Consider the following 16,117-nt stretch of genomic DNA (forward strand, 5'->3'; position numbering starts at 1 on the left):
CAGATTGGAATGCCCATAGACTTTAACAAGGCAGTGGAATGCCCTTAGAGAATAATGGAAGTGAAAGGAATGCCCATAGAGAATAATGGAAACAAAATATTTCAATTAGAGATAAAACTATAAGACATATGAAATAAATATTTTGCTACAATACTCTCCAGATTTTTTAAATTGAGATTAGGTGGGATTATTAATGTTTTCTTTGGAATGACAAGGGTGAAGGACTAAAGAGAATGCCCATAGACTATAATGGGAGGCAACACAAACTCATTTGCAGGTAAATCTGTGTAATGTAGCAAATTCATCTTTACCACAGGTGTTCCCCAAGTACAGCAGTAGATTATAAAATTAAAAGTAACTGGGATTATAGCTCTTGTCTATGGAATGACAATTAAATGATACAATGGAATGCCCATAGACTATAATGGGAAGCAATATGTGAGTTGGAATCTGAACCGTGAAACATATCAAGTAAATCTTTTGCAAGCTTACTCTACGAGTTCAGTGGCAATTTTTAAAATTGAGATTAGGTGGGATTATCATTGTTCTCTATAGAATGACAATGGTGAATGACTAAAGAGAATGCCCATAGACTATAATGGAGGCAACACATAAACTCATTCACAGGTAAATCTGTGTTATGTAGCAAATTCATCTTTACCACAGGTGTTCCCCAACTACAGCAGTAGATTATAAAATTAAAAGTAACTGGGATTATAGCTCTTTTCTATGGAATGACAATTAAATGATACAATGGAATGCCCATAGACTATAATGGGAAGCAATATGTGACTTGGAATCTGAACCGTGAAACATATCAAGTAAATCTTTTGCAGGCATACTCTACGAGTTCAGTGGCAATTTTTAAAATTGAGTTTAAATGGGATTATCATTGTTTTCTATAGAATGACAATGGTGAATGACTAAAGAGAATGCCCATAGACTATAATGGGAGGCAACACAAACTCATTCACAGGTAAATCTGTGTTATGTAGCAAATTCATCTTTACCACAGGTGTTCCCCAAGTACAGCAGTAGATTATAAAATTAAAAGTAGCTGGGATTATAGCTCTTGTCTATGGAATGACAGGTAAATGATACAAGGGAATGCCCATAGACTATAATGGGAAGCAATATGTGACTTGAAATCTGAACCGTGAAACATATCAAGTAAATCTTTTGCAGGCTTATTCTACGAGTTCAGTGGCAATTTTTGAAATTGAGTTTAAATGGGATCATCATTATTTTCTATAGAATGACAATGGTGAATGACTAAAGAGAATGCCCATAGACTATAATGGAGGCAACACATAAACTCATTCACAGGTAAATCTGTGTTATGTAGCAAATTCATCTTTACCACAGGTGTTCCCCAACTACAGCAGTAGATTATAAAATTAAAAGTAACTGGGATTATAGCTCTTTTCTATGGAATGACAATTAAATGATACAATGGAATGCCCATAGACTATAATGGGAAGCAATATGTGACTTGGAATCTGAACCGTGAAACATATCAAGTAAATCTTTTGCAGGCATACTCTACGAGTTCAGTGGCAATTTTTAAAATTGAGTTTAAATGGGATTATCATTGTTTTCTATAGAATGACAATGGTGAATGACTAAAGAGAATGCCCATAGACTATAATGGGAGGCAACACAAACTCATTCACAGGTAAATCTGTGTTATGTAGCAAATTCATCTTTACCACAGGTGTTCCCCAAGTACAGCAGTAGATTATAAAATTAAAAGTAGCTGGGATTATAGCTCTTGTCTATGGAATGACAGGTAAATGATACAAGGGAATGCCCATAGACTATAATGGGAAGCAATATGTGACTTGAAATCTGAACCGTGAAACATATCAAGTAAATCTTTTGCAGGCTTATTCTACGAGTTCAGTGGCAATTTTTGAAATTGAGTTTAAATGGGATTATCATTGTTTTCTATAGAATAACAATGGTGAATGACTAAAGAGAATGCCCATAGACTATAATGGAAGGCAACACACAAACTCATTCACAGGTAAATCTGTGTTTTGTAGCAAATTCATCCTTAGCACAGGTGTTCCCCAAGTACAGCAGTAGATTATAAAATTAAAAGTAACTGGGATTATAGCTCTTTTCTATGGAATGACAGTTAAATGATAAAATCTTTTGCAAGCTTACTCTACGAGTTCAGTGGCAATTTTTGAAATTGAGTTTAAATGGGATTATCATTGTTTTCTATAGAATGACAATGGTGAATGACTAAAGAGAATGCCCATAGACTAAAATGGGAAGTAAAATATAAACTCCATTACAGGCAAATCTGTGTTACATAGCAAATTATGCTTTACCACAGGTGTTCCCCAAGTACAGCAGTAGATTATAAAATTAAAAGTAACTGGGATTATAGCTCTTTTCTATGGAATGACAGTTAAATGATACAATGGAATGCCCATAGACTATAATGGGAAGCAATATGTGACTTGGAATCTGAACCGTGAAACATATCAAGTAAATCTTTTGCAAGCTTACTCTACGAGTTCAGTGGCAATTTTTGAAATTGAGTTTAAATGGGATTATCATTGTTTTCTATAGAATGACAATGGTGAATGACTAAAGAGAATGCCCATAGACTATAATGGAGGCAACACATAAACTCATTCACAGGTAAATCTGTGTTATGTAGCAAATTCATCTTTACCACAGGTGTTCCCCAACTACAGCAGTAGATGGTAAAATTAAAAGTAACTGGAATTATAGCTCTTTTCTATGGAATGACAGTTAAATGATACAATGGAATGCCCATAGACTATAATGGGAAGCAATATGTGACTTGGATTCTGAACCGTGAAACATATCAAGTAAATCTTTTGCAGACTTACTCTACGAGTTCAGTGGTAATTTTTGAAATTGAGTTTAAATGGGATTATCATTGTTTTCTATAGAATGACAATGGTGAATGACTAAAGAGAATGCCCATAGACTATAATGGGAGGCAACACAAACTCTTTCACAGGTAAATCTGTGTTATGTAGCAAATTCATCTTTACCACAGGTGTTCCCCAAGTACAGCAGTAGATTATAAGATTAAAAGTAACTGGGATTATAGCTCTTGTCTATGGAATGACAGGTAAATGATACAAGGGAATGCCCATAGACTATAATGGGAAGCAATATGTGAGTTGGAATCTGAACCGTGAAACATATCAAGTAAATCTTTTGCAAGCTTACTCTACGAGTTCAGTGGCAATTTTTGAAATTGAGTTTAAATGGGATTATCATTGTTTTCTATAGAATGACAATGGTGAATGACTAAAGAGAATGCCGATAGACTATAATGGGAGGCAACACATAAACTCATTCACAGGTAAATCTGTGTTATGTAGCAAATTCATCTTTACCACAGGTGTTCCCCAAATACAGCAGTAGATGGTAAAATTAAAAGTAACTGGGATTATAGCTCTTTTCTATGGAATGACTGTTAAATGATACAATGGAATGCCCATAGAATATAATGGGAAGCAATATGTGACTTGGAATCTGAACCATGTAACATATCAAGTAAATATTTTGCAGGCGGGTGGGGGCCCTAAAGTAAAATAAGACGGTTGGGACCTATTGTCCTCCCCCTGGCCCCCACCCATGAGCGGCGGGTGGGGGCCCTAAGTTACAATGGGGGGGACCTACTGCTCGGTGTGTGGGGGCCCTAAATAAGATTGAGGGGGGACCTACTGTCCTCCCCCCTGGCCCCCACCCCTGTGTGGTGGGTGGGGGCTCTAAATAAGATTGAGGGGGGGACCTACTGTCCTCTGGCCCCCACCCCTGAGCGGTGGGTGGGGGCCCTAAATAAGAATGAGGGGGGGGACCTACTGTCCTCCGGTGCCCACCCCTGCACGGTGGGTGGGGGGCCCTAAATAACAATGAGAGGGGGGAACTACTGTCCTCCTGCCCCCCGGCCCCCACTCCTGAGCGGCGGGTGGGGGCCCTAAATTTAGAATAAGGGGTGGGGACCTATTGACCTCCCCCCCTTGCCCACACCCCTGCACGGTGGGTGGGGGCCCTAGATAAAAATGTAACCCCCCCCGTCACTCCCCTACCCCCAAAAAATAACCTCTACCATAACCATAACCTAGATACCTGTAAAAAATAAAAATAAATAAACTTACCCATTGATGTCTTCTTTCTTCTAAAATCTTCTTTTTTTCAGCCCCAAAAAAGGGCAATTAAAAATCCATAATAACCGACGCACTTTAAAAATAAATAATAATAAAACAAGCGAAAAAAAAAATCCATCTTCCCCTGGAGAGCTCCGCGCAGACTGAGCTCTGCAGGGCGAGGGAAAGGGTTATAAAGCCTTGCCCCGCCCTGCAATTAGGCTCAGAGCACTCTGATTGGTGGGTTTAAGCCATCCAATCAGAGTGCTCTGACAGGTAAGTCTCTACATTTACCTGTCATGGCACTCTGATTGGTTAGCTTGAAATCCACCTATCAGAGTGCTCTGTGTAATTTTACACAGCGTGGGAAAGTTCTTTGGAATTTTCCCACACTGTGTAATTAAACTTATAACAACACTCTGATTGGTGGATTTAAAGTAACCAATCAGAGAGTTATGAGTCAAATTACACAGCGTGGGAAAATTCCAAAGAACTTTCCCACGTTGTGCAAAATGACACAGAGCACTCTGGATGGATTTAAAGCTAACCAATCAGAGTGGTCTGTGTCATGTAACACAGCGTGGGAAAATTCCAAAGAACTTTCCCACGCTGTGCAAAATGACACAGAGCACTCTGATTGGTGGATTTTAAGCTAACCAATCAGAGTGCCGTGACAGGTAAATGTAGAGACTTACCTGTCAGTCTCTTCAAGCCTAAAAGAGTAACGGAGAATTTCCTAGGACACCCCATCGGTTTCTACAGATGCAAGATGTGTCTTGCCTGTAGGAATATGGGGAATATTAAAGAGAGCAAAGTGGAAAAATTTAGGTCAGAGAGAACGCAAAGAGAATACAAGATTAAAGAGCACATTTCTTGTCACAGCAATAATGTGATCTATTTGTTGAAATGTCCATGTAGATTGGAGTATGTGGGAAGGACGACCCGTCCACTCCACGTAAGGATAAGAGAACATATTTATAATATTAGAAAAGGATTAGAAAGTCATAGTGTCTCAGAACATTTTAAAAAAGTGCATGGACAGGATCCACGGGGACTAGAGTTCATAGGCATTAAGAAGGTACAGCGGGATTGGAGGGGAGGTGATTTTATTCGTAAGATCGGACAGGAGGAGATGAGATGGATATTTCAAATGGAAACACTAACTCCGTCCGGTCTTAACAAAGATTTTGAACTTTGTAATTTTCTTTAGTATTTTTTTTTTTTTTTTTTAATTTATGTTTTTATATTTGTGATCTTAATTTTTTTTTTTTGTAGTATATATTTTTTTACTGATTGTTATGTCATGAACATATGTATTTATATTCACGATGCTAATTAAGCAAAAATAGTTTTTTGGAATTTCTTAGCACATATATAAATATGTGCAAAATTTGGTTTAGGCAATATACCCCATTTTATCAAGTTTTAAGTATTTTCAAAAGTAGTTGTTTCTTTTTCTCTTTTTTTCTAAACAAATGAGCTGCCATGAAATAAGTTTCAAAGTGCTAAATACCCCCATTTATGTAGGGGTGTATATGTTTTTTGTTCCCTAATCTGTTTTTAGATGGATTTTTAGTGGTATTATGAGAATGTGTGCTGCCATTTTAAGAAAATAAATTGTCTTTTTTATTTAGAATTTTAAATGTATATATCTACTTAAATTCATAATGCTAATTGAATAAAATACGTTTTTGGAGAGTTTCTTATTGCCCACAGAAATATGTGAAAAACTCGGTTTAGGCAATATAACCCATTTTTGTTCCAAGTTTAAAAAAAAAAAATATATATATATATATATTTTTTTTTTTTTCTTTTTAATATCTGAGACCCCATTTCTATCAGTTAGCACTGGGATCAGCAGTGCTACTAATAAGAGACTTATTTTGGACTTTGAAATGTTGATGAGAAAGTTTGTATTGATTTTAAAATGGTGGGTAACATGGACTGGTGTATATAAGACACAGGACAGTGGGAGGAAGCATCAGCCGTTTGACAAAGCCCTGTGGGTGGGGCGAAATGCATTACGGACCCGGAACCAGGAAGTGATTTGGAGACAGTCAGCAACAGCAGCCAGGATAGCAGCCGGAAGATTTTTTTACATTACATGAGTATATGGAACTTTCTTTGCGGTTTCCTGAGGCTGGTGAGCGGACTAACTACCTCCACAACAAGTTTTGCTGTTTTTAAATTTAAATTAATAAAGTATACTTACCTGAGATCCGGATAGCAAGCTTCCTTTCCACGGATCCCACGCACTCTAGGGGCTGATCCTCCCTGAGTGCCATAGCAACGAGTGGTGCTTTTACCACTCCAATCTTGTGAGTGTAACACCTAAAAGGCACCTCTGTTTGCTTTATTCTATATATTTATAAGTTAATTACTATGCTGCACTAGGAGGTCTCTTTCTGTTTTTGTCTCCTTAATAGGTGGCAGAGTGATTTCCATGTTTGCAAGTATACCTACAGATTGTGCTTTGTTTCACCACAACCACTGTTTGTTTTTCAATTATTTATAATATTTCCACTCTGTAAACACCTCATTTTATGTACACAGGGTTACTTTCACTCTCTATAAGAGGTCCATAGTGAATACAAATTTTTTGTTGCGCACCATCACTACTGTAAGTTATCTTCATTTACCTATCAAAGCACTCTGATTGGATGGCTTAAACCCAGCAATCAGAGTGCTCTGAGCCTAATTGCAGGGCGGGGCAAGGCTTTATAAGCCTTGCCCCGCCCTGCAGAGCTCAGTCTGCGCGGAGCCCTCCAGGTGAAGATGGATTTTGTTTTTTTGCACTCGTTTTTTTTTGTTTGTTTTTTAAGTGCGTCGGTTATTATGGATTTTTATTTATCCTTTTTTTGGGCTGAAAAAAGAAGATTTTAGAAGAAAGAAGACATCAAATGGTAAGTTTATATTTTTTTTTTACAGGTTTAAAGCTTATGGCCCCCCCCTCATTATTTTTAGGATGAGGGGGGTCGGTAGGGGTTATTTTTTGGGGGGGAGAGGGGTGACAGGGGTAAATTTTTATTTAGGGCCCCCACACACCGCGCAGGGGTGAGGGCCGGGGGGAAAGGACAATAGGTCCCCACACCTTATTCTAAATTTAGGGTCCCCACCCGCCGCTCAGGGGTGGGGGCCGGAGGACAGTAGGTCCCCACCCTCAATCTTATTTAGAGCCCCCACCCACCGCACAGGGGAGGGGGCCGAGGGTGGAGGACAGTAGATCCCCACTCCCCCCCTCAATCTTGTTTAGGGCCCCCACCAACCACGCAGGGGTGGGGGCCGGGGGGAGGACAGTAGGTCACCCCCATTGTAATTTAGGGCCTACACCCGCCGCTCATGAGTGGGGGACGGGGGGAGGACAATAGGTCCCAACCCCCTTATTTTACTTTGGGGCCCCCACCCGCCTTCAAAAGATTTACTTGATATGTTACACGGTTCAGATTCCCAGTCACATATTGCTTCCCATTATATTCTATGGGCATTCTATTGTATCATTTAACTGTCATTACATAGAAAAGAGCTATAATCCCAGTTACTTTTAGTTTCATAATCTACTGCTGTACTTGGGGAACACCTGTGGTAAAGATGAATTTGCTACATAACACAGATTTACCTATGAATTAGTTTATGTGTTGCCTCCCATTATAGTCTATGGGCATTCTCTTTAGTCATTCACCATTGTCATTCTATAGAAAATAATGATGATCCCATTTAAACTCAATTTCAAAAATTGCCACTGAACTCGTAGAGTAAGCTTGCAAAAGATTTACTTGATATGTTTCACGGTTCAGATTCCAAGTCACATATTGCTTCCCATTATAGTCTATGGGCATTCCCTTGTATCATTTACCTGTCATTCCATAGACAAGAGCTATAATCCCAGTTACTTTTAATTTTATAATCTACTGCTGTACTTGGGGAACACCTGTGGTAAAGATGAATTTGCTACATAACACAGATTTACCTATGAATTAGTTTATGTGTTGCCTCCATTATAGTCTATGGGCATTCTCTTTAGTCATTCACCCTTGTCATTCCATAGAAAACATTAACAATCCCACCTAATCTCAATTTAAAAAAACTACACTGAATCTGGAGAGTATTGTAGCAAAAGATTTATTTCATATGTTTTATAGTTTTATCTCTAATTGAAATATTTAGTTTCCATTATTCTCTATGGGCATTCCTTTTACTTCCATTATTCTCTATGGGCATTCCACTGCCTTGTTAAAGTCTATGGGCATTCCAATCTGTCATTCCTTTTAGTATGTCCCTTTCATATTGCCTAACCTGGCAATCATACATATTCTGGATGCTCTAATTCCATTTCTTCTAAACATTGTACCTGATTTAATCCAATTCTAAATGCCATTTCAAAAACAGTATGTGACTAAATGTTATGGTTCCACTTAATAAAATTTATTTTGTAGTCCCTTCCAGCAGGCTGTTGGTAGAGAGAGGGTCTGCAAATGCACCTACAAATATCTACTTTTACACCTATTACACTGGGCTTGCAACCAGCTCCAATAAATGGTCCTAAGCAAAAGCAAGACTGTCTTGGACTCAAGTGCTATACTTGCCAAGATTCTGAAATCCTGCAATAGTTACAACTTTCAAGAGGACTCTGAGTCCCAGTCCTAGGCAGTGTGCACAAATGGGTAAAATGCTTACTGAATTAAATTGTAACATAGTGGCATGTTTTGATGATTTTCTCTCCTTTTTGAAATGGCATCTTAGTGTACTGCACGTTATCCTCTTCTGTAAATCAGTCTAAATACTAATTTATTAAAGAAAACAAAAAAACACTTCTGTCCAAGATTCTCCATTTTAACCTGGTCCTTGAAATTAATCACCTGGGCTGCCTTATCATTACTACACAGCTGCTATAGTTGCCTCCCTCCCTCGCGCCGAAGAGGTTAAAACCCCTTCAGTCACTTACCTGAATCCAGCTCCGATGTCCCTTGGTGCTGAGTCAGGCTCCACCCACGCTCCTCATTCTGCAGAGCATGAGGACGTCCAGTGTCAGATAATGGACCAAACATCCGTTTCAATCCAGGAAGCCCTCTACTTGGCTGTCTGGTAGGCAGCCACTAGAGGTGGAGTTAACCCTGAATAGTAGTTATTGCAGTTTCTCATTAACTGCAATAATTACTATTGCAAGGTTAAGGGTCATGGGACATTGCACCCAGACCACTTCAATAAGCTGAAGTGTCTGGGTGCCTACAGTGTCCCTTTAAGTTAGGCATTTCCAATGTAATAGAAATGTTAGTACACTAAAACATATATGGTGGGACTGTCTGATTCTAAATAATCTCAAAGCGAAAGTTTCAAAAATCTTTTTAGACTTGAAAATCGATATTACTTTAACTTTAGAGCGATTTCTTTTTCATTTTGATCTTTCCTAGCTAGCTAAATCATTAGACTATCTGGTTATTGATATTCTAATGGAAGTGAAACTATGTATGGCTAGATATTGGAGAAAGGAGGAATTTCCCAGCATAGAATAAATAAAAGCACAAGTGAATTACCACGGGGTAATGAAAAAAGCAGTGTATTATAATGATGGTAATATAACAAAATACAATAAGATCTGGGATATTTGGTTTACATATTCTAAAGAGAGAATTCTGTCCCCAAATCATATATTACCTGACATTGATATGTATTATAACTTGTGGTTTTGCCTTATAGATTGGTCCCCAATAGGAAATGTATGTTTTGAACAAGATTTATTATAAAATAACGTTTTTAGGATTGGACTAGGAAAGTCCTCCCTGCCCCCCTTAGGTGTCTTAGTTCTTTTGTGGTACAAATATTTGTACCTTTTGTTTAATGTATTATTTAATATGCTTGTCTAATATGTTATTTATGCATCATTGTTTGTTTCTTTTTGAAGAACATAAGTGTTTAATTCATGTTTTATGATTTCTTCTACAGAACAATAATATTTTAAGTATGTATAACATTACATAAACCGTGCCATTTATTGCATGTTTAACCCCTTAAGGACACATGACATGTCACGATTCCCTTTTATTCCAGACGTTTGGTCCTTAAGGGGTTAAACAAACACTTTAATGAAGAATAGTGCACTTGATTATATGCTTATATGCTCCACTCATATAGGTGAACTGCCTCTGGCTTTTCTACCTTTCTTCTTGTTTCTACAATTTGAGGTGGCTGTGAGGGGCCCCCACAAGAGTGTTGTAGCATCTACACGTTTTTCAATATTTTATAAGCGCCTTTTATACACAGTTTTTTTCATCTTTTTCTCTACACTTTAAAGTGACACTCCACTACACAAATTTTAAAAAACAAAACCCATTTAATAGATATACCTACCGTGCCATGCATGCATGCATTAAATTATGCACTTTTTTATTGGGGGTATATCTAAATAAAATTGCTTGAAAAAGATGCAGATCTGCTGTCTGTAATCATTGCAAGCCCTCACCTGTCCAATCACAGGCTTACCAATGCAGCTCAACGAGAAATCTTTGCACTCTTGATTTACGCTCAACTGAGCTAAGCAACCAGGAAATAACAGAATCGATTGTCTGATTGACAGTCAGTGAGGTGTAACAAGGTTAATTTATAAAAGTGACAATTTCTTTTGAAATCTATACTTGTAAAATGAAAAAGGGGAAGCGCTCTTTACACATAAAGCACTTCAGCAAGCTAAAGTGCTTTATGTGTATGAAGTGCTCCTTCAAATAATTTTCACTCAGTATTTTAAATAGTTAAATGTAAGTAGGATTTAATATATTTTACATGACTTAGTTTGAAAGGCGGAGTTTATAAACTATATATTGTAGTTCCTACCTCAGCTCTTGCAGGGTACAATTTGGATGTCTGAGACCCTGACGAAGAAGATGTATCCCTGGTTTCTTGAATTCATTCGCAGCCAGGTTAAGCTTAGTCATAGACTGGTTAGTAATGATAACAGAGTGTAAATCCTCACAAGAGTTGGATGTCAAACCACAATCTTCTAAGCTGCAAAAATATACACCATATTATACAATGTGATCTGTTACTTGCAATTCAGATTTAATAAAATTCAAAAGCAAAATAAGATACTTAAATATTGTGGAAGATTATTTTATAATTAATGTTTATGTATAAGGCTCTTGAAATTTATAACGAAAGAAACTACACAGGGCCCACTTCATTTATATGCTGCTGTAATTCACTTGGGAATTCCAATTTATTTTTTTCAAATATTCTGTCCAAACTGTTCGAAACTAGAAATTTCTTCCCTAGTCATTGTTTATCTTCCATTTGCTGTGTTCAGATTTGATTAAAATCAGCGTGAGATAAAGGGAATGAGAAATAAAGTAGAAAACGTTGCACTGAATCTGTAAATTGCTCTAACCTAAAGATGAAGTGTATGAATTAAAGCAATCAATACATTATTATTTTTATTATTATTATTGGCATTTACATAGGACCAACACATTCGAGAGTGCTTTACACTTCTATAGGGGGGGGGGGGGAATAAATAAATAAATGAGACACACTATTACACACATCAACAGAAACAACAGGTTGATGAGGACCCTGCCTCAATAAGCTTACAAAATAGAGTAGGTGGGGTATACCAACACAATAGAAAGGGCAGTGTGGGGGACCGTGGCTTAATTAGAAGGTGAGAGAGAAGGGGAGTGAAGACACTTTAAGTTGAGAGAATAAGAGATAGGTTTAAGTGATGGTAACCTTTGGAAGCCACATGCTGTTCTGAAGAAATGGGTTTTAAGTAACTTCTTAAAGGATTGAAGGCAATGTAAGAGTCTGATGGGAAAATGCAGACTGCTCCATAGGAACGAAGCTGCCTGTGAGTAGTCCTGCAAGCGCAAGTTAGCAGTACAGATACGAGACAGGAGAACAGGTGAAGGTCTTCCGACAGAGCAGAGCGGCAGAGAAGGGGTGAATGTATGAATTAGTTAATAAATGTAGCGGAGGATAGAGTATTTGAGAGCTTTGAAGGAAAGAGTTAGTATTTTGAATTGAATCTTATAGGGTACAAGAAGCCAGTGTTATGATTGACATGGGGGTGACACATGAGAGGAAAGAAAAATAAGGCTAGCAGCTGCATTTATTATGGAATGTAGGGAGTCATTATGTTTTCTAGAGAGACCAATTAGGAGAGAATTGCAGTAATCATTAGATCATCAGTGGGTGACAAACTGTGTAGTAGCATCTTTGGTTAGAAAGGGGCAAATGCGGATAATGGTTTTAAGGAAGAATTGACCGGATTTGGCAACATACTGGATATGAAATGTAAATGTGAGGTCTGAATGAATGTTAACACCAAGGCAGCAAGCTTGCAAGGAAGGGCTGATGCATGTACCATCAACTTGCAGGGAGAGTGACAGCAAAGGATTTATATTATGAGGAAGGAATATAAGAAGTTCACTTTTAGAAAGATTGCGTTATAGTAATCGTGATGATACCCAATTGGAGATGGAAGAGAGGCAACTGGTGACACGTTCTAGGACTGCAGGAGAGAGATCACCGGAGGAGAGGTATATCTAGGTGTCATTGGCATTCAGATAGTAGTGAAAACCAAACCAAGATTTAAAGGGACACTCCAGGCACCCAGACCACTTCTGCTCATTGGAGTGGTCTGGGTGCCAACTCCCACTACCCTTAACCCTGCAAGTGTAATTATTGCAGTTTTTCATAAACTGCAATATTTACATTGCAGGGTTAACTCCACCTCTAGTGGCTGTCTATTAGACAGCCACTAGAGGTCACTTCCTGGGTTCTAGCACAGGTTTCCTGTGCTAGAGCGTCGCTGGACGTCCACACGCTGTGTGAGGACCTCCAGCGTCGCTCAAAACCCCATAGGAAAGCATTGAAATGATTTTTCAATGCTTTCCTATGGGGAGACGTAATGCGCATGCGCGGCATTTCCGCGCATGCGCATTAGGTCTCCTCGGCCGGTGAGCGAGATTAGTCTCGCCCACCGGCCGACGTAATCATAAGGAGGAGCGTCGCGGAGGCGGAGACAGCGGCGAGGGACATCGCCGCTGTCCCAGGTAAGTGACTGAAGGGGTTTTCACCCCTTCAGTAACCGGGGATTGGTGGGTGGGAGGGAGAGGGACCCTCCAGTGCCAGAAAAACGGATCGTTTTTCTGGCACTGGAGTTTCCCTTTAATTGTTTGCCAAGATAGGCAGCATAAAGTAAATGGAAAAATTGTAGAATCATTGAGAGAGATAGGATGAAAACTATGAAAAGACAGTGTTGTGAAAGCCAAAAGTGAGAAGTGTTTGAAGCATGGATAGTGTGAAAGGCAGCAGAGAGGTCTAGAAGAATTAGTATGGAGTAGAGGCCTTAGGATTTAACCAGAGCAGTCTCAGTAGAATGGAGAGAGAAAAAGCAAAATTGAAGAGGATTGAGGAGAGGGTCAGAGTTGAGAAAGCATGTCAGATGGGTACAGACAAGTCGTTCTTGTTCTAAAGGTAGTTAGATAGGGATGAAGGGTCAAGATATGGCTTTTTTAGGATGGGTATGACAGTAGCATATTGAAAGGGAGCATGGACAATGCCAAAAGAAGGAGAGCAGATTAATATATGGGTTAAAGACAGCACAAAACAAGACAATATAATGATTAAAAGTTCTCTAAAAAAAAAACATCTTTATAAATCAAGAAAACCCTCACTATGGGTTTCTGCTGTGTGCAGTTTACAGTGGAAAAAGCATCTGATAAGCCTAACCTCTCTAATTTGTCACAGGTTTTGGGAGCAAATGCACTGCTATGCCTCTTTCCTTATCTACAACCAACACAAAGGGTGGATAAGGAGTATGGAGACAACAAGCTTGGAGGCAACGCTTTTACTCAGTTCTTAACAAGGGAATCTTTAGCACTCTGCTTTGCAGGTTAAATAGGCTTCTTTGAAATGTATATAGCAAAGTATATCAATATATATCAGCCCAGAGGGGAAACTAATAAGCAAGGGTTCCTATAGTGTCCCTTGAAGCTTATCATAGGTGATATTTTGAAGCATTCACACCCATCTACCATTTTAGTGCTTACAGATGATTTTTTTCTAAGGAAACTTACTCAGAAAATTATTAGGAGGACCACCAAACTTTTTTTGGTTTTCTTACAGGACTAAATTTCATGAGGCCACAATAGGAATTAGTTTCATTCTAGTAATTGAATGCTTTGTTGGTGTGACGCTAGGAATAAAATCTTACGCTGTTCTGGATTCTGATTGAGGAGGATTGTTTTCTATAAACTTGGGGACATGTTTGCTTCTGAGACATTGTGTTAGGCAGAGACCAGTACAGTGCCTTGGAGGCCAGGCAACTGCTTGTCACAGGAGGAGTAGCACTAAGCTTCCTTTAAGAAAACAATTAAACTACACCAAACCCTTTGTGGCTCTAACTGCCAATGTTCTATGCATGGCTTGCATGGACTGCTGGGAAAGCAGGATCATTGTTGCCACTTATTCTGATACAAATAATTGTTTTGTTCTCACATCAACTGTTTCAGCACACATCCTTGATTCTTGAGACCATCACACAAATGTTTTACTCCTGAGTCATGTAGATCATTCCACGACAAATCCAGTTCGGTCAAGGATCGATTGATAACAAGGACAGAATAGAAAATCTCACAGCATGATGAGGTTAGAAGACAAGAATCCAACCTGGAGATAGAGGAGATGAACACAATAATGGGACTCCACTCATATCATAATTAACATAATTATAAGCTTAATTCATAAATAGTCAAGATAGCCAAAATAGTATATGTGTGTAACTCTCCATGATCCCCAGACTGTAAGTCTAGAATTGCAAATTGGCCTTTTTATCATGTTCAAGGGGGGCGGGGCCTGACCGCAGAGCTGAGAGGACGCTAGCCATAGCAGCTCCTGCAGCAATCACGAATAAAGCAGATTTTAACAGCCAAAACAGCGATCATGACAAAAAGGCCACCAAACGTGGGATGACACAGAGAGGAACAATATGATACCACCCAAGCAATATTACGAGCATAATCCACTCAGCAAATGTCAGAGGCCTACACACATGGCGGGCACAGGAGGGAGGGAGCAACAAGTTGAATTTACGTACATGGGTCTTCGTTTTCTGATTTCGTCCTCAGTACTGATGCTGCTTTGACAACTTTAACTATCTAATAAATGTTTTTACTGCTGCTATGAAAAATGTTGGGTACTCATATTAGCTCTCAAAACACAGTGTGTACAGGGTTAAAATACTCCTTATTACCTTGGCACTAGGCAATATGAAGAATCAGCAGTGGTTATATAGAGCCAAGAAGTAGCTGGAATGTTTAACAGAAGAAACATTACTGTTTGAAATCAGAATCAGCTCAGTCCTCAGAGTCAGAGCCACAGTCCTGCAGTAGGGAGCTTCATAACTTTTCAACTAGCCAGGGCATGAGTATCTTAGGTCACAGCTACACTGATTCAATTAGTATTTTAAAGAAGATGGTGGGCTACAATAAACACTATGCAATGAACAATACAAGTTAATAGAACTATTAGTGACTATCAGCACTGACTGTTAGAAAAGTCAAAACAATTCTCTCCCTTCCTTTGTCCTTATTGAGCTTCCCTGGTTATGTATATAGATATATTTATATCTTAATCCAACATCTCTGCTACGTCTAAGGTAGCTTCTTGCTTCTCTTTCCTCTGGTAACTGTAAAAAAACATCCCTGGTGCTATGAGCCAATGAGGACCCCTGAATAGCAATAGCTATAGCTTGCCTCCAATGAGGGATGCTGGTTCTGCTGCCCGAATGGCAACTCAATGGAAGCCCCATAAAATGCATTCTTAAAGGAGACTAGACAAGCGCAAAATCTGCTGAAACGGGATAGATTTGAAATATGTCCCTATTTTTGACATGCCTACTTGCTTTGAAGAAGTTCTCCAGACAGCCACCAATATGAGAGAAGGGGCAGTGCAGAACTGAAACCTATTGCACAATTGAATAGACA

General features: G+C 38.8%; 2 protein-coding genes across 2 annotated transcripts in view; one reads left to right on the forward strand and one right to left on the reverse strand.

Moving 5' to 3' along the window:
• Positions 1-16,117, forward strand: part of LOC134608803 (uncharacterized) — a 233,460-nt gene that overhangs the window by 99,592 nt on the left and 117,751 nt on the right. The window lies entirely within an intron of this gene.
• Positions 1-16,117, reverse strand: part of LOC134608802 (NACHT, LRR and PYD domains-containing protein 3-like) — a 243,579-nt gene that overhangs the window by 22,198 nt on the left and 205,264 nt on the right. The window contains exons 11-12 of the mRNA XM_063451911.1: positions 14,631-14,801; positions 10,968-11,138 (exon numbers count right to left, since the gene is read on the reverse strand). Coding sequence (XP_063307981.1) covers positions 10,968-11,138; positions 14,631-14,801 — 342 coding nt within the window. The remainder of the gene's footprint in view (positions 1-10,967; positions 11,139-14,630; positions 14,802-16,117) is intronic.

This window comes from Pelobates fuscus, chromosome 4 (assembly GCF_036172605.1).
Source record: "Pelobates fuscus isolate aPelFus1 chromosome 4, aPelFus1.pri, whole genome shotgun sequence".
Taxonomy (NCBI): Eukaryota; Metazoa; Chordata; class Amphibia; order Anura; family Pelobatidae; genus Pelobates; species Pelobates fuscus.